General features: G+C 39.3%; 3 protein-coding genes across 3 annotated transcripts; all 3 read right to left on the reverse strand.

Moving 5' to 3' along the window:
- Positions 1–7791: 7791 nt before the first annotated feature.
- On the reverse strand, positions 7792–8901 carry LOC125941719 (baculoviral IAP repeat-containing protein 7-B-like). Its single transcript, XM_049659529.1, has one exon. It carries the CDS (start codon positions 8899–8901, stop codon positions 7792–7794), a length of 1110 nt encoding a protein of 369 aa, XP_049515486.1.
- A 2136-nt stretch (positions 8902–11037) lies between these two features.
- On the reverse strand, positions 11038–13650 carry LOC119434562 (uncharacterized). Its single transcript, XM_037701701.2, has 3 exons — positions 13542–13650; positions 12882–13450; positions 11038–12795 (listed from the first exon to the last, which is right to left on the reverse strand). Exons 1-3 carry the CDS (start codon positions 13648–13650, stop codon positions 11038–11040), a joined length of 2436 nt encoding a protein of 811 aa, XP_037557629.2.
- A 2638-nt stretch (positions 13651–16288) lies between these two features.
- Positions 16289–17586, reverse strand: LOC119434561 (phospholipid phosphatase 1-like). Its single transcript, XM_037701699.2, has one exon. The coding sequence runs from the start codon at positions 17584–17586 to the stop codon at positions 16606–16608; it is 981 nt and encodes a 326-aa protein (XP_037557627.2). The 3' UTR covers positions 16289–16605.
- Between the last annotated feature and the right edge of the window lie 6108 nt (positions 17587–23694).

Below are 23694 nucleotides of genomic sequence, written 5' to 3' on the forward strand. Positions count from 1 at the left end.
ATTACGGCAGAACCTACCATTACATCCATGTATGTTTTTGGGCAATGAACCTCTTTTTAAATACCAATCCGTTATCGCGTTTTTAAAGGATATACCTAACTTTCGTGTTATATATGCAGGTGACTTGTAGCACGGCCTCTCTGGAGAGGCCGCTGCTGCGGTATTCTTTTTTTAAAGAAAGCACGTGCCTCCTGGTCTTTGTCTACAAAGGCTTCCGGTAGGCGTCGTGCTACTTTTATATTCTTAATACTCTTAGCACCATGACCATTTCTCATCCGTTCACTACCCATAGATCATTCCACACGTCACTGCCATAATTCTATTCGATATATGTTTTACGCTTCTATACCGCGATTTGTTCTTAGGCCCCTTTACAGCCACATTGCATCCTGTCATCGGAACTCACTGATCATGGCAAACATACCATTCATTGTCTTGGCGCTCTTTGGCCACACTTGGCCCTTGCGCCACAAAACACCAAATATCATCATCATCACGAATGCAACAATAAGTTTAGGTCCTGTTTTATGGGAAATAATGCGAATAATTTATTTTCTGCGTAAAAGCAGCAATCAATGGATCGATTTGGCCGATGAGCTATTGTTGATCCATAGCGCAGGTTCACTTTTTTCGGTTTGCGTATGCGGATCTAACGCACGTCACTTCACATATCTCTTTGCCAAGCTACATAACATGCCTCCACCTGAAGATCCTGCAACTACAGTGAAAAGCTGGCTTGATACAAATGCTCGTGCATTTTTCACGTCTCCTGCATATACCAATCATAACGCTAAAATAGTACCCATGAAAATAATTTACACGTTACACGAGAACGTTCGTGTGGCTGCTATAGCACCAGAACACATAACGAGACACGATCTGTTTGGTCTAAGCAATTGGACAGCGCAAAAATCAGACCAGGTTTACGTTAATATGTGTGCTGAAATTTTCCCAATCCTTTCTCCTAACGATCTTGAGCTTTTGGTGAAACGCCATTGTTTTCCACCAGGAGGGCTCGTAAAACGAGAAATGAAACAGCCATTTATCATTGAACAGATGTTCAAGAAATATAACGATAAAATCCCAACCCCACCTCCTATCGGTACAATGTATGATGAATTTAAAGTGCCAAAGCGGGCTTTTCGTTTATCTGAACACACTAGATTGATGTGCAACGCCAGACATTGCTGGAATAACAAATGTGCTGATGAGACCGTACTGATGACACCAGATTCGGTCCCTGCAGATTGGTACGCATGCTGGTTGTTGTTTTGGTCTCTGTACACTTCGAGATTGGACGATCATTTTTGTGAAACGTACATAGGTAGGACTAGTGCAATGGCATATGCAATTCCAATGAGATCTAATCAACACTATAAACAGAAGCAGCAACAGTCGATGCAACGGCAACAACACTACGCGCTTGCTAATCCCGAAACCGGAAAGAGGGCACCGATATCGCCATTTGCCATAAAAGACGTATTTACCTGCATGATAAACTCTCCTACATTTCTCAAGCACGTAGAAAACCTAATAACGCTAATACATATAGTGCTTAGCACCCGATCGTATTCCCGAGACCCTACTTACGATTGTATATCGGTGCTTCTAAAAGTGTGGCTTTTTGCTGAAACGGGCCGCACTTTACCTGATTTCATATTCGATAGGTATTACGAAGACAACAAAGCGTAATAATAGTGAATGATAGATACTACAATGGATAAACTACCTTCTACTAATTACGATACAGAGGTCAGCGTTTCTAATTATATAATAGACGATGAAAGATGGGCTAATGATGATAAAAAAGATGAAGAAGCTATTAAAAGAACTCATAAAATAGCGCGTGAAATTGTTAATGATGAAATAATGAAACGATCACAACATACATCTCTTAATGAGATTAGAAGAGATGAGCGACAACAATATGAGAAAAAAAATGCAGATGGCATTGACAATGGCGATGAAGGACCGTCAGATGATATGTTATTCGATCGTGATTTGAGCAATGTAATGTTTATAGCTCCATTATGGGGTGCAATTAGGCTTGCAAATTTGATTAACACATTTGGTACGAACGTGCAGCAATGGAGAGAGATGACATGTCACTGGTTTCCAGGGGAATGGTTCAAAAGACAAACTGCAAAGATATTTAGGGATCACTTCAGTGTTACGGATAGTGGTACGTGTTATTACTCAAAGACTCCTCTTACGTTTCCAATGTGTGGTGCAGCAATTAATTCTGTAGTGTTACCGGCTCTAGTGGATAGATTGTTGCGCGTTGCAAAAGGAGAACGGAATGGACAATCATTGACATCAGCAACATCGACTGGTGGTGCTACTGACAACGAAGACGGAAAAAAAGAACAAGACGATGAAGAAGCGATTATAAACATTTCCGAAACTGCTTTTGTGAAACCAGAAGAATCTTTAATGGATTATGTCACTAGATATACCGATAGGATGATTTGTGAGAGACAAATAGATAGTGAGACAGGTGAAATTTCATACACATGTACGGTGTTTTATTTGGAGGGGGACGATGATGACGATGAGGATAGTGAAAATGAAGATTTGCAGCAAGGAAAGGACGAAACGTTTGTAGTTACAATGGATTGTGGCTTGCCATTTGTGTCTCGCAATGTATTCGAGACTGATACGTTCACGTTCATGTTTGAAACTGTATACGACACATTACTAAATTCATGGCCAACCCACACGCTTGCCCTCAGTCCTGCTGCTGCATCTCTGTGTAATAAGCTTCCTTACACGTTTAGTACAAAATGTATGAGCGTTGCTGAGTCGATTCATGAATCTTTATCCGTTGCTCCTATGTATCACGATATACATGCAAAAATTTTACAGATTATGCATAATCCTCCTTCCAGTATAAAATCTATTCAAGATGCAGCTATTTCTATTCAGAAAGATGACGACGACATCATGCGCAAACGATTAGAAATGTCTTCGTGGTTGAAAACGATCATCACTAAACACACCACTACTGATGCTGCTACCACGTCGTCGTCCGTGGAGACTTACGAAATCGCCAAGCGACCTATGGCTCATCGTATTGCAGATGTGTGTGTTAACCTAGCCATGGACTTTTATTATCACTGCGCAGTCGATCAGCGAGCGGAGCTGTATACCGGGCTCGCGGATCGTCTCATGCACATGCCACCAACGTCTCCATGGATTAAGTTTCGATCTGCGCAAGACATCATCTTGGATAAGTATTGGATTTTAGCAACTTCTGCAGAGTTTAACTATGCCAAGGTGCCTGCAAGTGGTGTTGATTGTGGTGATTTCTCTGTGAGCAGGTTTACTGCCTTTGATGACCTCATCTACAGATCAATCGTGGCTATAAAAGCCGCTGAAGCGCAAAAGAAACCGATGAAAATAAAAAATGATACTTAAAAAACAACAACCATGCCTTATCATGATAATTACCACACATACCGTTTCACGTCTAACGTTGAAATGATTGCGGAATTATTAGCACTTAATACTCTAAACACATACAAACCACCAAATAATATGGAAATTAAAGAGTCGCCACGCGGGTGCCAGCACGTAGTTAAACAGTTCATGCCAATTTCTCATGCACCTGTTCAATTCACACAATCGCTTAACAGAGCACTTAGGGCGGCTCTGCGCAAACCAAATCAAAAGCACAAGTTCTTCATCACTACATTTAATTCCCAAACAACCCCCTTTCTTAGCTTTACGCGCATTACACAGCATGAAATTCCCAAGGACTTCACATCGGATAATATAATATACAATAAGGTTACGGGGGATGTTAGATTCGTAAACAGGGGTCTTAGCGATATGGAAAAGAGAATGGTTAGCAAGCGTAAAAAGACGCTGCAAACGTTATATGCCAACCGACAACAATACGAATGCTCGATTGAACACGGTATTTGTTCGCTTGATAGCAGCGCGATGGAAACGCCTTACGGTATCAATTTTAACGCAGGAAAGCAAGTCACCATTTACAATAAGATTCATCCTTTGTTTCGGGGAGTTCCATTTAAAGACATTTTACCCACTCGACATGCTCCAACCACCACTGCAGTTAACGATTACGAGACGTGCATTCGAGTTAAACCTACACATACGATTCATGTAGGTATGGATCCACGTATAAGTTTGGCAGTTAGCAAGCAAGCAATAGTGGATCATACGTACACGCATTACGACAGTTCGGGGCTAGTCACTGGAACTAAATATGATTTAGATACACCTATGCCAGTGACTTCTCAGAATGACTCTATGTACGCATTGTTGACTGCTTGCTTCAAAAATAGCAAAGTTCATGATCTTGCAGGTGGAGGAATAACTGCATCTAGCAAAGCTATACAGAGCATTCTTGACAATACACCTTCACCTGCTTCGTTAATTAGACATACCATTCAATATTTAAAAAATTTACCCAAAAATGAAAATAATGCGAATGCGTTTCATCATTTTCTAGCCGTACTCGAACATTTGGGTCATGCAACCCCTGAATTAATTGCGCAAATGAACAAAATTAAAATGCTTAGCTATAATGACATGTAATCCCCCCCCCCCCACTTTTTTACTTACATTTACACCAATGAACAAAAATAATGACAACAACATACTGTAAATTTGATCACACATTTGTTTTTATTTCTCAATCTTGACGTTGCAATCGCCAAAGCCTCATTTCCGTACGGTTATTAGTTACCATGATGTTTTTGCAATGATCAGTTGCAAGTTTACTCGATGCGTAATCGGTGATGTTAATCACAAATAGATATGACGGTTCAAACACGATGGGATGACTTTCGCCTATGGCATTGGCTCTACTTCCACCGTAGGGCCTACTAGCTTTGCATGTACTGTGAGCTAGAAACTTAGATAAAGACATTGGTAATCCAGTATGTTCGGGTTGCTCGATAAGCTTCGTAGTACTACCGGTGGCAGTCCAATTGTAAGCTAGAGTCAGTACATTGACGTGTTTAGGTACTAGAAAGCTAAATAATGTTCTCCACTTTAAAGGTACCACAAACACATCTTGTACTCCAGGAACTGTTTTAACAAATAAATGATCTGGATCGTAACCACGGTACATTGCAAGTTGTTCAATGGCATGTCCATATTCTTTTAATGCAGCAACAGGAGCATCTTCCACGTATTCAAAAAAGAAAGGGGGAGCAGTTTTAGCATTGGTGGCGGTGGTTATTGGAGATGAAGAAGTACTAAGCATAGAAGAGGTGTCTACTTCTTCTTATTCTATGAACCCATCAGCAATATAGTCTCTAAAGTTTTGGCGTCTATTCCAGTTTCCAAATATATCGATATAAACAACTGCATAATTTGCAGTTTGATGGAACGAAGTTGGAACAAGCATTTGTGGCCAATCCATGTCATCCATTTCTGCTAAACATTCGATATTTGTGCAGGACTAGATATCATCGACTAGGTACTTTAATTGATAGAATCAACCAACAGCGAAGTCAGAAGACGTGTTTCAGACTTGACTTATCTCGTACAATTGCTCCTAACAAAGAATTTGTAGTTCAAACTCTGAAAGCACTACGTTACCTGAAAGTGTCCAGTATAGTGATATTTCAATGGATTGACAATGAGCTGCCAACTCCAGACTTTAACATCTTAAATAAGACGTACCCGCCTATACATTGCTCAAATCCACCCCAACATATCATGCACATGATGGATACGATGATAAATAAGGACGTTTTCGTTGATAAAGCATACATGCACTTTTGTATTAATACACCAGCAAATCACGTACGGTTTCCGAATCATCATCAGGTAACGTCAATTGTGATTTCTGGTTTGATAATTAACATGGCAAATCGTGAACACGTAAAGCAAAATCATGTAGACATTAGACTGGATGTAGACATTATGAATACGCTGAGACTGCAATGTTTCGGATATGTTGCATCCAAGAATTTGTATATGTATCATTGGTCTTGCATAGAGCCCGAATATAAGCCCTCTACGCTTCTACGCGTGTTTACCTCGGAAGCAGAATCAGAAGATGGACTTGGTCTGTATAATTCAATTCCTCACTCGAATGTGACATCCGAAAGCCCGTATCAATGCACGACTGTGGAAACAGTGAATTTGCTCCACAACAAGTATTACACAGAAGTAATCCACGAAAAATATATAGATCGAGCTAAGCACTCAAGCATCCAGGTACCATTTTTGGTGACTTTAGACATTGGCATCAGTATTCGTGAAATTATTACTGTTGATGGAATTATGTACATCTACAGTCATAATAAGAAAGAGTATATTTCTCACGTATTGCAATTTGTGGACTATCACTCCATCAATATGCGCAAGCACGACATAGCCTGTATACCACCAATTTTGTGGCACATCGCAAACTCGATAGAAGAAGCACCGATGGAAATTTACAAAGTGCTGCAACCAAATAGAGTGATCAAGAATGTAGGTTCAAAATTAAAATTCTCTTCACATGTATATGAGTGTTCAGGAATGGACATAAAGTTTCCTTGCTTCCACGAACGTACTCTCATGTTATCAGCCGTATCTACAACCACCACTACAGCTACCGATAACGATGACAGTGACGATACTGTTGATAGAAGAAAGGACGGAACGAAGAAAAGGAAGAGAAGTGGAGATGCTGAAAATAAGGCTATAATCAAGGAACAGTACGAAACTGAAATAGTGATGGCTTTGGCACGAGCGGAGGCCGAGCGAACATTTCTCGATCGCATGACTAACGTGTGCAATTTGTACATGCTGTATATGCATGGAACGCATTTGACGTTTGACTATATTGAAATGCCAAATACATTTATACTCATCGACATTTTGAATACATACTTTGGTGATGGTATGAATTTCTGGGTGGATTTTAGAGCGGTTAATGGTTTACAGATGAGGAACATACTGATATTAGAACTTGCGCGTACGTGTGAAAACAAGCACTACATGCACAAGAAGTTGCATTACACGCAATATGCAAAGTCTCCTTATTTTTATAGTGACGAAGAAGATGATGATGAAAGAAGAAGAATAGCTGAACATTCATCTTATAATGAAGACCTTGATAATGAAGATGAAGAAGAGACTGATACTGATGATGATAATGATGATGATGAAGAAGAAGAAGACGCTACTGAAGGGGACCGAAGAGGAGGTACAGAATCAGCTAATGCTGCTGCACAAGAGGAAAAAAATACCATTCTCACTACCGACGATGATAGTGACATCGATAACCCACCAAGCAAGAAGATAATGTATGCTTCTTTTCATAATGCCAAATGGCGCACTGATAGTGATGATTTTAAAGGAATACCTCCAGCTAATGCAACAGTACACCGTCCGTTGGATCACACCGGCAAATTAGCAAACATCGGGATGGATTCTGTTACTCACGAGGACAATTTTCTACATGAGAAAATACCAGATATGATACTAAGTGATGTTTCCGGATTATTATTGGTCCTAGAAAAACGGCATTTTGGACCAGTACCACCAGGAACTTACACTTATTTGTCATACCCAATGGACAATATGTCACGTGCATCGACATATCCTTGTACATGTGATGTTTGCACTTACGTATTTAAGTAAAAAAAGTAGAAAAATATATGTGTGGAAAATAAAAAAAAATAAAAAAATCTCATTTTTGTGTTTGAGCTGTTAATCCACTCTTGCACTTCACACACTTCAATCCACACTTCACCCCTAAAAATAATAAAGGATGTGAGTAGATTTAAATAAACACAACATTATTTATTGTTTTTTTATTCTTTACGATAAAAAGACTTTGATGATGCCCTTGATGGTGTTACGGCATATTGGGCAGTTGGATAAGTTGGAGATGCATCGTATACACGTAGACAGATGTCCGCAAGGTAGAATTGCCATGTTTGCTTCATTTTCCATGCACACTTTACACTGCAATTTGCATTTCTTTTCCTCTTCGTCTCCATCACCATCCTCCTTTCTGTTGTTAATGATGTCATGATGAAATTGTACCACAACTTCAAAAGCATCCTTGATAGTTGCGAAACCGCTATTTTGCAATTGCATAGTAGCCATCAAGGTAGTGTTTACTTGACTTTTTGACAATTCCATTATCTCGATATATTCATTAATAAGACGTGATTCCATCCACATTATTGATTCTGATTCATAATCAATAATAGCAGAACGGTTGCTTGGCGGTGGAATGATTGGTGCCTGTACTCTCCTCCAATTTCGTCCTTCTCCTCCTTCTTCTTCATCGTTGGTTGCTACATCACCATTTCGGCATTTATTAACATACTTGTATCCCTTTATCTTTAACATAAAGTTGCAGAGGGGTAGCCATTTAGCATGTTCTTTCCATGCAATATCTTCTACTTTCCAATCGCACAAAGCACCGCCACAAAAATAACACTTCACCAGGTCCTTATAACCAGTGAATAGGAAACCCGCATGTGCAAGTTCCAAAGGAGATTTGATATTATTCCATTTGTACTTGCTAAACGTTTTCAATCTTGAGTCCAGTGTGGAGTATTGTGGATATATTGGAGTTCCAACAATAGATACTATCCCAAAATCGTCATATAATCCACATACGTCTTGTCCTCTGCACAATTCGTTGATATACACACAATCGGGAAAATGTTTAGCATGTTCCACTACTGGATCATCTGTAGTACACCACAACTTGAGAATTCCTTTACATATGATACATCTCACTGCATCCGTAGTTAGTTGTTGCATGAAGTAAAATCCAGCTCGGGCCATAGCTCTAGGAGTTGGAGTCACGTGTGGCCAACTAGCAAACGTTTCCACTCTATGTTCTTCACAGCACATACTTGTAGCATCCAAATCGTTATTATCTTCTTCATCTTCAGAAAGAACCACTGGCATGGTCACTATTGCTTTTTTAAGCACAGATTGCTGGAATGAGTGCTCTCAGGTGTGCTTGCAGGTCTTTTTATCCTATTTCACCCTCTCCCCTAATCAAATAAAGGCTCCTGTAGCATAATCTTTGTTTGTTATCGCCCATGCAGAGTTTAATATCTCCATTGCAATATCCTTTCTTTGCAATCTCTTTTCTTTGCAAATGACGCAATAAAAAAGAACATCCAAATCTTTATTTAATATCCATTGCACTCGTAATCATTTAAAGACAAAGCGTCTCTTAGTGGGTGATGGTTCACGGTTAATCATTGTGAGTAACGGTCCATTGTATTTATCACTCTTAATCATTGTGGACAAAAACCGCATACTATTTTCCAGTAACGCCCCATTGTCTTTCCTAATTATTGTGGATAAAATACGCATACTTTTTTCCAATAACGGCTTATTGTCTTGACCACTTTTACTAATCATTGTGGATAAAAGTATCCGGCTCAGACACCTAAGTTTTCTGTCGTCATTTATCAGTGCTGACAAATGCCGCATAAACTTAATCATTGTGGATAAAAGTACCCAAATCACACGCTTAATTTTTTTCAACTCATCACCACCGTCATCACTTATTATTTTGGATAAAGCACGTTTGCTCTTAATCATTGTAGATAAAATTACCCACGGCAAGTGCCTACAGTTTTTCAATAACGCTTCATTATCTTTATTGTTACGTAAGACCTCACTCGTTATACATCTAATATTGTTCAATAACACCATATTGTCTCCGTCATTTGCCATTATGTGAATTACCCAAGATCAGAGGTGGAGTAGTGTCATTATCGCGGGTTTTAATAAATATAACAAAATGTCTAGATCCACACTTCAGATTAATTCTAAAGCCATAAGTGACATGAAAACAGATATAGTAACTCATTCCATACAATCTGCTCGAAACATTACTCAGCAAGCACTGATTTTAGATAAACGGTATAATGGTGATGCTGATTGCATATATCCATTAACAACTTCACTATCAGTTCCTCTTGCTATTACTGAAGTATTTGCAAATTGTTCATACCCAATAGCTTCAAGGACTCTTTATGGAGCCATAAACACTATCGTTAAACATTGCAATTTTCAATTACCACAAGAATCAAACGTTTTACACCCTCAGTGGTGGTTAAACGCTACTCAAATGCCAGATGCTCGTATTGCATTCGAGGCAAAACTGTGCCGTGCAAAAGAAGAAAATGTAAACGAGGATGAACCAATATTTCCTTTATTTGGTGCAACTGCAGCGAAAACATCAGCATCTCTACAGCATCAAGTTACAACATTTTCACCAGGCTATAAAGAAATCATCCAACAATGACAGTGAATCATCTTTTATACACACGTTTTCCACAATCCAAGATCATACAAACAAAAAAGAAGAAGGTGCATATTTAAAACATTTTCCATAATTGTAGTACTTTGCCTTATCATTTTCGTATATATCCCACAATACACTGTATTGCAAAATATGTTTATGATATTTCCATTTCATTGGCCTGCAATCTTGCATTGACATTGTATATAATATGTTGCTGTAGTATTCCTTCATCACTTGCTTGTTTTCTGCAAGCGGTTTCTTAATCTTAATGTTTTGTTTTATAGACATCATGCAACATTGTAACATTGCCTGCCTTTGCCAACTAGAGATGTGTAGCGTTTGTTGTAACACTAACGTTCTAAACCATTGCTGAGAATAGTAAATTCTAGCTAAATACAACAGATCTTTCCCTTCGTCCAAAACATCCGAACACATGATAAATTTAACAACTTTCCTCAAAATAGGATGTATAATTCCATTATACACCCAAATTCCAAATTCCTCCCAAGTATCGGACCATGTTTGGCAGGGTAACTCACTGGTGATTGGAATATCATTAAAGAAAATGTTGTAAACTTTCAATTGTCTGTTTTTAATCAATGCTTGAGTAGCTTCTTTCAGAGCTCTTCTAAAAGTAGTTGATTTCACATCAATCGATCCACTCAGATCAATCTCTAAAGTTTGCAAAGGCATCGTAGAAATGGAAACATCCCTATCTTTCAAGCAAGATAATATGTCTATTACTCCTTGCGGATGCTCATCATACTTTAAATTGATATTTACTGCATTTGCAAAACTATTTCTTTATCAAAAAGCTCAAAAATGCGCTTACAGTCTTGTATATGCACCTCCACATTAGCTCTAATATTCTTCTCACCAACCAATTCAGTTACAAACGAGATTGGGCGTACATCATACATGTATTGAGGATCATACAAATCATACAAGTTAAAATACATGATTGCAGTTAGCCTTGTAGGACCTGTAAAAGTACTGTTAAAGTACATAGTTCTACTGTTAGGTTTGCTGGCATTACACAATTTAAACACCAGTGTACTATTACTGTTATTGTGACGTGTATCGAGAAAAGAAAATATCTCCTCCTTTACTGATGTAAATTTTTCGCAGTCCCAATTCCCATCCGGTGAAATGTCAGAACGGGTAGTATGTATCATCATATTTTTGGGCACTTGAGATCCATTTAACTTTTTATAGCCATGCGTGAATATAATCTCTTTGAAAGACCTCACTTCACGAAGTTCTAATTGGTGTGTAGACAAACACTCCCATAACCACGACTTTCCGGCCATATGTGGCATTTTTGCATAGCCGTTGTGAATGATATATGCTTTATCCAATCGATACATAAAACGTCCCGCAGATCCATATCGCAGCATGCCCATAATCACAATAATCATGTACTTTTGCATATAATGCTTGTAAAGTTCTCCATATTGCACGTTCAGAGACTCATCTATCACTTTTCGCTTTCTGTGATTCTTGGTCTTACTAAACAAAACATACAGCATCTCTAGCTCAGAAAACACGGACTTGTTAACACCAAAGTCATTGATAACATTAAAAACAATAGAATGCGACTCTAACCATGGAAATACATATACGTCAAAGTCCTCATAGCAACACAACGGTACGTTACTACCAAATCCTGTACTAGTTATATGAAAATCACATATTATTAGAGTGCTAATGATGTTACCCACACACTTTGCACTTACTATGCAATTATCAAACATCAATTTTATGTGGCGTTTTTGACCGTCACATTTAACTGGTATTTGATTATCATATTTTTCCCAAAGTGATGATGTCAACATGCAAGAGTCAAAACGAATGCTTGAAACATTAATGGCAAGCGGTAAAATGTGCAGCATATACTCCATAATATCATCTATATTTGTATATGTGCAAGGTGATACCGTGACATCAGCGGTGCAGGCAGCAGCAACATACGGTTGTTTCAATACAGCCGATGATGCAGCATCCATACATAAATTAATTTTGTCCTTAACAGATGGATGAATGTTGCGCAAAACTTCATCTAGCTCAACGTCTTCTCGTATGTCTTCAGCATAGTTCATTACTGATAATCTATTCAAGTCCTTCATTGACCTATTTCCAGTCGATGATTCCTTAAATCCTGCCTTCACGCACACAATATCACTTAGCGTTTTTTCAGCTTGAAAGAAATCCATATACTGTAAGGTGCTTAATTCATTACTGATCCAATTAAACACAACTGCTCCTGATGAATATGCTTGTTTAATATAATCCGAGTTTCCGTACTCTGTACGACTTGGCTTGTCTACCATTGCAACTTTACTATCATGAAAGTGAAGCGTAGAAATGGATCTCCAAGTACACTCACACAGACTCTCTAACGGCTGCTGATAAGGTAATGGTGCTTTCCAAACACGCATTTTCAAACTACTAGTTTGTGTTCTTACACAATTAACACTAATCTCTTCCGATACAATCAAATTAACAGGAACATCATTCTTGAAATGATCTCGGTCCTCCTAAAAAAAAGAAAACAAAGTATTCTTTAAAAAAAATCAGCGAATTAATATTACTAAACAATAGAGCACTAACGAAAAGTAGATACCTTGCACTCTCTGATCGTTGTTTTTGATGAAGACAGTCCACCTGGTGCTGTCGCTGTCGACTCTCCGGTAACACATGTCGTTGTTTTTGATGAAGACAGTCCACCTGGTGCTGTCGCTGTCGACTCTCCGGTAACACATGTCGTTGTTTTTGATGAAGACAGTCCACCTGGTGCTGTCGTTTCGTCTATTAACAGAACTTCTTCATCGCTATCTTCATAATCTTCATCATCGTCCTCATCATTTGATTGCTGTTGATGCATAACTGAAAATGGACTCATCTCAATCTGTTGCTCTTTTGGCATTGAAAATGTATGGATATTAGTATTAACTGGCCGGTCTCGTATTATTTGTGGTCGTATTGGGTTATCAAAATCATGCTTGGATTGTAACTCTTGAGTAGGTATATCCATGAGCATGTCATTAAAAAGTGTTGAGTTGACATTGTTATAGTGCATCTTCTCATTTGTTGTCTTATCAGCAACAATGTCAATACTATTGCATTCACCACCATCATCATGACCTCGAAAGAGCTTAATTGGAGGTTTCGATGATTGCCGCAGGTCCAATGCTATAAAGAAGACATTAAAAAGAAAGAAAACATATAGGTGTATTTGTGCATGGAAAAAATAAAAAATAAACGTAAAAAAAAGTTCACCTACCTTCTTCTTGTTCAGTCACCGTAGATCTTTGTATATCTTCTTGTGCAATATTTTTACTGCATTGTATGGATGCATCTCGCTTGCGTTTTCTACCACTCATCATGTACATGTAGCTTTCGGAAGAAACTCTCCGTCTTTTTATCCTATCCACAGTGATCTTTTTTTGTGAACTTATTGGGTATAGGAAAAAAAAGTCAGCGCTCTCTTCTCTATCTTCGGAAGTGCTTCTAAGAAAGCACCTTCAAGACGAAATATGATAGATGTGATGTAAATGCAAGTGTTTCTTCGAAGCGAAAGGGCACCTCGGGGTGAGATATGACGCAAAAAAAAGGATAACAAAAAAATGTGGTTGATCCCTCTTATATAGGAATCGGTATAGAACACGAAAGTGAAACGTGTCTTCACAGAAGTAGTGTAATGTTTATTGCACATTGATATATAATGTCTATTGGTGTTTTGTGGCTAAAGCGCCCTTAGGCGTTGATGCACCCACGCTGACGCCTGGTGGCACGTCTCCTCCATCACGACTACCAACGTCGATGACCATGAGCAACCGTCGTGCATATGGAAGCTGCACTACGCTGCACACGCTAGCACAACGCGAAAGACGAAGCACGTAACTGACACACTAATACAACGCGCAAGACAAAGCACGTAACTGAATCGTCACCGAGTCAAATCAGCGCGTACAGCGCGTCGTAATTGCAGCCTCCGCGATCAACTTCAGAAACATTTTCAGAGCTAATTGCGGAGGCCACGCTCCGCTGTGCTGAGTACGGTGAACGCCACCTAGGTGGCGTTGGTAGTGCTTCTTGATGCCAGCGTCCCTTCGAATGCTGGCATCGAGGCGTCGTAGTACTGAGACCACCGAAGCGTTCACTGTCGGTGCGCGTTAAGGCCGGAATACATGGAGCGAATAACCGGCGTCCGAGCGAAGAACTTCGTCGGGCGGCGAACGTCCGACGGCCGGCGTCAAGAAATTTGCCGTCCGCAGCCGATCTGCCTGTCCAAACATTTTCGTCGGGCGAACGCCGCCGCCGGAAGCGTCTAGCGCGCAGCGGTGGACGACAGCCAATCAGGAGGCACTAGTTCCGGTCGCAATGCATGCTGGTGTTTCGCGCGCGCGCGCCTTTTCGCGTCGTCTGCAATCGCGTTGGTGTTGCCGTGTCTGCATGTCTCTGCACCGATTGAGTAGTTCCTAGTATGATCTCTCAGGAATCGCGTTGTATTTGTACATCCCATATCCGCTGATCTGCGAGGAAACAGACAAGCAGTGCAAGCTCTCTACAACAACCTTCAACAGAAATCTTCTGATCTCAGAGGCCACATGCTGTCGTCATGCCTATCTCCCGACTTCCCCGATAGATGGCGTTGGCATCGGATATTTCTTTCGCTAGGCTTAGACGCGTTCGAAACGAGAAGCGATCTCGAAAACTACTCAAGGTTATCCATAATACTCTGTCGTCGAAGCGGCCTGAGACTAAGCGAAAGCCGTTTACGCAGTCATTTGCTTCCAACTAAGTGAATTCTACAAGGACAACGCCAAATTCAGTTCGAAGCGGGCGGCCGGGACCGCCGCCAACACGGCGGCCAACGCGCGGCGGCGTTCGCCGCATGTATTGCAACACAGCAAACATCCTGCGTCGTGTCGCCGCGTCGTTACTTGACGCGTGAAGTTCGTCGAGAAAGTTCGCTCCATGTATCCCGGGCTTTAGTGTCATAATGCAGTACTTCTCTTTTCTGCTCATAGGCGGCGGCACCGCCCCGAGCAAGAGCGCGGGTACACGGAGGAGTGTTAGATATATAACGCGCGTCTGTGTAGCTCTCTGCGAATGCGTTTGTGGCGCAATGGGTTAAACGCTCGGCGATCTATCGTCGCGGACCGAGAGGTCGTGGGTTCGATTCCCAAATTTTGCATGTTTGTGGAACTTTTTCTTCTGGTTTCTTTCTTTGTATTATGTTCTATGACGTATTTCCGTGACGGAAATACGTCAGTGAAGTCTTGGTGGACCCCGGAATAAAACACTTTCGTGTTAAAAAAATACGTTTTAAGCTCTTCTTTGAAGCGAAAGGGCACCTCGGGGTGAGATATGACGCAAAAAACAAAGGATAACAAAAAAAATACGTTTTAAGCGCTTCTTTGAAGCGAAAGGGCACCTCGGGGTGAGATATGACGCAAAAAACAAAGGATAAAAAAAATACGTTTTAAGTGCTTCTTCGAAGCGAAAGGGCACCTCGGGGTGAGATATGACGCAAAAAAAAGGATAACAAAAAAAAATACGTTTTAAGCGCTTCTTTGAAGCGAAAGGGCACCTCGGGATGAGATATGACGCAAAAAAAGATAAAGACAAATATATTCTTTCAAGTGCTCGTATCGCAGTCGTCTTCCGCAGCAGGTGGGTTGGCTCCTCTCGAGTTGCACCTCGTGCTCGTGTCACAACTCCCGCGTTCGTCGTCGAGCGTGTGTTTTTTTTTTGTTTAATACATTACAAAAAATACTTCAATAAAAAAATATATCTTCTGTGTAGCTCTCTGCGAATGCGTTTGTGGCGCAATGGGTTAAACGCTCGGCGATCTATCGTCGCGGACCGAGAGGTCGTGGGTTCGATTCCCAAATTTTGCATGTTTGTGGAACTTTTTCTTCTGGTTTCTTTCTTTGTATTATGTTCTATGACGTATTTCCGTGACGGAAATACGTCAGTGAAGTCTTGGTGGACCCCGGAATAAAACACTTTCGTGTTAAAAAAATACGTTTTAAGCGCTTCTTTGAAGCGAAAGGGCACCTCGGGGTGAGATATGACGCAAAAAACAAAGGATAACAAAAAAAATACGTTTTAAGCGCTTCTTTGAAGCGAAAGGGCACCTCGGGGTGAGATATGACGCAAAAAACAAAGGATAAAAAAAATACGTTTTAAGTGCTTCTTCGAAGCGAAAGGGCACCTCGGGGTGAGATATGACGCAAAAAAAAGGATAACAAAAAAATACGTTTTAAGCGCTTCTTTGAAGCGAAAGGGCACCTCGGGATGAGATATGACGCAAAAAAGATAAAGACAAATATATTCTTTCAAGTGCTCGTATCGCAGTCGTCTTCCGCAGCAGGTGGGTTGGCTCCTCTCGAGTTGCACCTCGTGCTCGTGTCACAACTCCCGCGTTCGTCGTCGAGCGTGTGTTTTTTTTTGTTTAATACATTACAAAAAAATACTTCAATAAAAAAATATATCTTCTGTTTTTCAATCGTATGGCTATCAGTGATGATGGTTGTGGTTAGAATATAATCTGTAAAATACCAAATAAGAAATGCAACGAGAGATCCTTGTGCATATCCAACTGCAACATCTTCCCAGTGATGCTTATAATCTGTAATACGAGAATATGCAATAAACATGGACCCGCATGCGATTGCAGTTGCAAACACCGATTTGAGAGGTAATAAATAATAAGTGTGGTGAGATGTCGTCGTTATTAAATAAATTTTGGCAAAAGTGTAACAAAACGCAGCAAAAGATGAATGACCAGACATAAAGGAGAGATGGACGTTCTTTAATACATAAGATGCATCTGAACCACTATAAGTCGGCTTACATTCATAATTTTCAATGTAGGCAGTCGAATTGGGATGACAATAATCGGAGTAACCGATTGGTTGACATAACTGGAAAAAATGAGGACGTAACCTTCCGATGCTGTATTTGGCAGTATCGGTAATTATATGACTGATGAGCACGCCATTTACGAACGTTAAAGCACCACCATATACCCTAGCAATAAATAATTTAAAAGTATGGTTATGTGATCGATTACGATTAGCTAATATCAACATGATTTCGGAAAATAAGATGGTACATAACGCAACGACACTGCATACACTATATAGTACGACCGAAGACACCGTACTTTTGCGAAACGGATACGATAGCGTTTGGTCGTTACAGAAGAATCCTCGTTTGTAAGGCTTTCCCACATTGTAAAAAAGCAATATCACTCCAAATAAAAGTGATATTGCGAGTGAATGGGTAAAAACTTTAATGTATATGGATGTCATCATACATTTGTTATGATAGATGAAAAAAAAACGACACTCATGTACGTTTAATCTGTAAGTTTCATTTACCAAAAAAAATAATGGCTGTAAGCGATGATGGAGATACGAATAGACCTGATTTTGCCATTACATACCGTACGTAGAAAAAATATGTACAAACACAATTATTCAATAGAAAAAAATGTAGTAAATTTTTCTTAATGAGTCCGTACTATTGGTTATCTACGAATCAATATGCGATTATTAGATATAAAGACAAAGCCGATAACAATTCCGCCTCTGCATTTTCAGTAATCCAGGATAATAAGAAATTCGTGTTATTAGATACAGACGCAATTGCAATTGGTGCAGGTGCTTGGTTTCCCATACCTATAGATACAAACACTAAATTTCCCGCAATTACAAAATTGAGCGATCTAGCTAATTCAAGAAATTTGCTTTTTAAAAACAACGTGCAATGGCACCCACAACTTCATTCGTTCGTATCAGCAGCATCTTGCGGTACTAGAACTTTGCGTAAATATCTTCAATCAAATTTAGATATCGTAAGATCTGAATTGTGCAGTGATACGGGACCCCCTGCACATGATAGATGGCTTAGAAATGCAAATGCACTGTATTGGGCTTATGGTGCAGCTGCATTTGTTGTCGGGCAAGCTTTGTTGTGCACATTTAAGAAACTTAAAGTATCTGATAGGGGAGAATATTCCACTAGATCTGATTCAGAAACTGCAAAAGCCACAATAGATGGTCTTCGTTTAACATCGATACCGCCAGTATTTGCATTTATTGCTTATATATGCGGTAATAATAACAGCACTAATGATGGTGCTAATAGTATTCCTGCCAATAATAAGAATGGTGGTGATAGCAAATGGAAACTTTACAATCCTTCCTATGTTCCAATTATAGAGACTGGATCAGGAGAGCCCGAATGTACAGTTAATGACAAAAAAGATTCTTTGTTAACATTTAAAAGATTACTAAATGACACTAAACTGCGAGGCGATTATTCCATTTATAAAGCAGTGCAATTTGTAAGATCAAGCAGTAGTACTATAAGTGAAACACTGGAAGCCTATCTAACTTTCCTAAATAAATACTACAAACCATTAAACTTGACGAAATATAGCGGTGTTGGGGATGATGATACCATTAAAAATAATACGTTAATATACGAACTCGTTAAAATAATATGTGACGTCTTGGGCTCAGAATACGTGTGGAATTACGATTTCGTTAGGGGAGATGAAATACCATTTCAAACTCCACTTTTAGGTGTTTTAGATCTAGAAAAGTATATAGTAATTAAACAGATCAACAAAACTGTAGGGACTGCACCTCCTATAGTGTTGCAGAAAATAGACGGGTCTCGCATAATAGAAATATCTCATCAGGACCGCGAAAAACACTTTGCATTGTATGATATAGCAGATTTGGCATTAGTAAAAAGATATGACGCATAACACGAAAACCACTTTCCTTACAGTCCTATTATTAGCGATTAATATCTTACACGTAACCGCAATGAAAGAGTATAGTCGAGGACAAAACAACAGGCAATACAATCATCAACAATTGGGCACCTCCATTTCACAATACGTCTCATGTTATGGCATTGTTTATCGCGATCCAAACGGAACTCCAGATAATGAACAGGATGATTGGTATAGCAGCATTAGTGATCGCATTCCAGCTAAGGAATTTGTAACAATTCTGACTAATTGTACTGCTATGGTAGATCATGGGTCGATCAATAGAATTAAAGCCCGTCGTACAACAAGGATCGCTAACAATACTTCAAAGCTCAATAATCTCTATCAACAGCAACAATCTTGGGGTTCATTTTTGAAGAATTTTTTTACTGCAATGACTACTGCGTTCTCGAGTAGTAGTGTTTTTTCTGCTCCACAACCATCTATAGTACCAGAAAACACACTCGATTACAAATGCTACATCTCCTCTACAGACATTTCAAATCAATATAACACCACGGCTATTTTAACGAGTAGCCTACCTACAATTTTGCAATACGATCCCCATAAGGATTTACATACGTACATTATGTGTGCCATTGACACGTGCGTCGCATTTAGAATTCCCAAAGACGAAGAAGGAGACGAATATAACGATCATTATGCTCAAGTCATGACTATTCTCAAGAATTTCTACGAGCATCGGGTGCAAAATATTCAACAAGAAGCCATTGTCAGTCGATATACGTCACCTCCACCACCTAGTGCCTGTGATGAAGACGAAGACAATGACAGTGAAATTGAACAAACAAATATGAATATTTTTTTTATGCATCAGTGCTGATACACGTCACCTCCATCACCTAATATAGTACCTGTGATGAGGACGAAGACAATGACATTGAAATTGAATAAAAAAAATATTATTTCAAATTTTTTTATTGTATTTTTTATTTCTCTATGAAAAAAAAGAGAGACAACGCATATGTATTGCAGTGAAAGGAAAAAAAAATTATTTTCATAAATACTGAAGAACGCAAGAAAAAAAAATAAATAAATATAAAGAGAGTGGTATAAAAAAAAAGCCACTTAAGAAGCTTCATAGCACATTTCATCTGCATATTGGTCTTCCATATCCAGAACAATTGCACCTTTCGTTTTCTTCGATCTTCGCTTAGCTGATTGTTTCTTCCCCGTACTAACCTCCTCTTCTTCATCGTTTTCTTCGTTTTCATTTTCTTCATCATCTTCCGAGTGCGTTTGCTGCTTTCTTCGTGATCGCTTCACATTACCACGTCGGTGTCGCTTGTTTGTTGGTGTCGTATCGATAATCTTACACCGACGCTTTTTTTTTCGGTGACACAATTATGTCATCCTCTTCATTTTCTTCCATGATCTGTTGTTGAGAGAATTTGCATGTCTTACGCTTTCGAGTAGTAGTAGATTTTAATGATGAGGCACTCACGACAGGCGTTGCAACTACAAGGGCTGTATCGTCTTTGTTTGTAACTTGTGGTACCAATTGCTGTTGCTGCACAACACGATCATAAACATCTTCATCTACAATTTCAATGGTATCATCCCGCATATCAAGAGGGATGAACAAATTTCTATTCATAATGGGATAAGATGCTAAGTACTGTTGCGTAGATACATCGACATTTTCACATTCTTTAGATGTAGTTATCATGTTAACACATGTATGCATCGAACCCACAGTTTGTCTTACTTCTCTGTTTTCAACAAATCCAAAGTGATTTGCAATTTTCTTAATGTTAGAATATAGCGATGTACCATTGCAATAATTTGCAACGATAAAATCCATCGTAAGAGTACCATCTGTGATTAAAACATTGCACTTCAACCTCATCAAGTTGACCAGAGCCTTGGGGCATACATAATTCGTGACTCCTAACTCTCCACAGCCGGTACAGTCGTTGCCGCTGGCAATATTTTGGTTAAGCAAGTCTCCACTAATTCTATCGTCCATAGAACTAGTGTGTTTTGCACTTTCACAAGAGGAAAAATCAGCACCTTGGCTGTCCACTTTGATAGTTATGGTACACTTATTTGTATTGTCATATTTTGTAAACAGCATCGGCCTTCGGTCGTTTACATAAAAGTACATGGTAAGTGTACCATTCTCAAAGTACTCCTTCGTGGGATTGGAGTTTGAAATACATGTATAAATGTTTCTTGCATGAGCAGCTTTACTGTTGCTCATATCATCATTTCCTCTATGAAGCCGAACTATAGTGTTGACTGCTTTAGCAAAAGCATGCAGGAATGCTTTGTCTTTTGGTTTTGCCCAAAAGATAAACACCATAGGTCGGCTATCGTCTTGTCGTTTTATCATTCCATGAATTTGATCCGTCTCGATTGAATTCCATACTGTTTTGACATTCTCAGCATCATCTGTATTTGCATCGCATTGATTCCCATCTTGTCCTTGCTTCAACCTAGCATTCAATTTCTTCTTTTTCGTCTGCATTACCAGATGCTTCTTGATACGCATCGATTGTCTTGGTACATCTGGTGCATCAATTGAATTGGATGCATTCTTGGCCTTTGCGTTCTTAATTGATTTTGCACATAAAAAGTATGCAAGCACCGTTATCCAAAAAGTCATTGTACCGTAACCGTAAATAGCTTCCGTTCCTGGCTCTTTTTGATCATCATCAATGCATGGAGAGAAGAACAAAGGATTTAGGATACTGTAACTATCCACATGTTTCTGATATGGAAATGAATTCTTAAAATCCAAATAGCAGCTTTCAGATTTGTCGGGAATTTCATAAATACGAGCTTCTGGAGAAGTCAATGGCGGTAATGTGTTCATGCTCCAATTAAGATATGAATCAATCAACATCTGGACACCAATATTCATTTTTCCGTTGGCTATTAAATGTAGTAAGTCCTTGATACTTGAGATGTCATTTGCTCTGCACATTTCAACTTCTCGAGCATACCGATTTTTAATGGCAACGTCCGTTATGTTAGAGGATGAAATCGGCATGTCGAGCAATAGCTGTGCAAACACACGAGCAATATAACTGCGTGAGCAGTTAGCAAGAACATCGTTTGTTTGGTCTTCAATCATGTCATGCGCACTCTTTGTTCGTTTACTTTTGGTTTGTTCAAGAAGTTTGCTATGACTGAACTTCATAGATGGATAGATCCATGCACCGACCACATCTAGATAAGCCTTGCTAGCCACCGAGTTTGCACAGCACTTCCGATACATAGAAACAAAACAGGATCTCAAGATGGGAGGAATTACATACTTGGCCCTTTGCATCCACCGTTCACTAAAAAATAAGGCGTTCAACAGAGTACACGTTATTGCATACGTGCTCTCATATCGGCCTGATACATTGTATATGTAACAATTTGTGAGGCTGTGATTGACACAGTATGACACTTTCACTTTATCCAATTTGGCTGTCCCACAATCGCTTATGGTCACTGGCGATTTGATGTTGTCCGCATGAAACACACCACTCCACTTACATTTTGAGGGATTGATATGTAGGTGGAGATCCTTTTTTGCAATCTCAACAGCGTCAAATCCATGCGGCACGTTCTTGTCGTTAACCATATTTTCTTCATCCTCTTCAACATCACTGGGGGATACTTCAGGCATACTCCTTTTCTTTCTGTTGATTGCATTCGAATATTTCTTGAAATACTCCAGAAGTTTCTTTTCGTTCGTTCCAAATATTTTTGCAAATTCATTCTGAAGTAGTAGCAATGCAGTCGTCCTATTTATCTTTTTTACATTACAATACACTCTAACCCATAATGCAACAATGCGTTCGTGAAATGACAATTTAGATTCATCTACAATAGATAACACCATGAGGGTATGTGCAAAAACAACATTCGCATGTGGCATTTCAAAATCTTGCAATACTTTCTCGTCAGATCCTTTTGGGATGTACTTTGCATATATAGCACTTTCATCGATACTTGGATTATTAAAGAATTTAATATGCACATCCATTTTCTTGCGAGGGGTATCTGTTGCCAAACTCACCAGTATGCGTTGCAACTTGCTTCGCTGGTTATTATTGAATAATGAAAATAATTTACTAAATGTCTTATATAGCTCTGCTGGAATTTTTCCTGAATTATTAGCGAGATCCTTTCGCCTGTTACCGGTTACCTTTTTCTTCCATTTCTTTTTCTTTGCATCACAAACCGATCTCTCCGATTGTTGTTTTTCTAGAGCTTCTTGTGCAACATGAGATTCCTCGTCTTCAGATGACGATGATGAAGAAGATGGTACTTTCTTTCCTACAGATGTTATCCGGTTAGAAATTATGTTTTCCATCACATGCATACTCTCATCACCCTTACGAGGTGCCTTCAGTGATATAATATTGATAGCATTCTTCATTGCCAGTGCTTCTTGCGTGGTTGTCGCATTCACAGTCATTCTTGTTGATGAAGACGAAGAAACCGATGCTGCATTGCTGTTTTCATCATCAGGACATTTACCGTCAATGTTATCATCACCATTGTTATTATCAGCCAATTCTTTATCCAAGCTATTAACAAGTGCCTGTGCAGCAACACAGTCTAAGTCTACGGACTGTAACACAGCATTGGTGGATTCAAATTCTTCTGTGGCCAC

The sequence above is a fragment of the Dermacentor silvarum genome, unplaced genomic scaffold, assembly GCF_013339745.2.
Source record: "Dermacentor silvarum isolate Dsil-2018 unplaced genomic scaffold, BIME_Dsil_1.4 Seq129, whole genome shotgun sequence".
Classification (NCBI taxonomy): Eukaryota; Metazoa; Arthropoda; class Arachnida; order Ixodida; family Ixodidae; genus Dermacentor; species Dermacentor silvarum.

Coding starts and splice junctions, on each gene's coding strand:
- LOC125941719 (XM_049659529.1), bottom strand. CDS start 8,901: ATGCCAGTGGTTCTTTCTGAAGATGAAGAAGATAATAACGATTTGGAT.
- LOC119434561 (XM_037701699.2), bottom strand. CDS start 17,586: ATGATGACATCCATATACATTAAAGTTTTTACCCATTCACTCGCAATA.
- LOC119434562 (XM_037701701.2), bottom strand. CDS start 13,650: ATGTACATGATGAGTGGTAGAAAACGCAAGCGAGATGCATCCATACAA. Junction 13,451..13,541: donor GGTGACTGAACAAGAAGAAG/GTAGGTGAACTT, acceptor TCTTCTTTATAG/CATTGGACCTGCGGCAATCA. Junction 12,796..12,881: donor CAACGATCAGAGAGTGCAAG/GTATCTACTTTT, acceptor TCTTTTTTTTAG/GAGGACCGAGATCATTTCAA.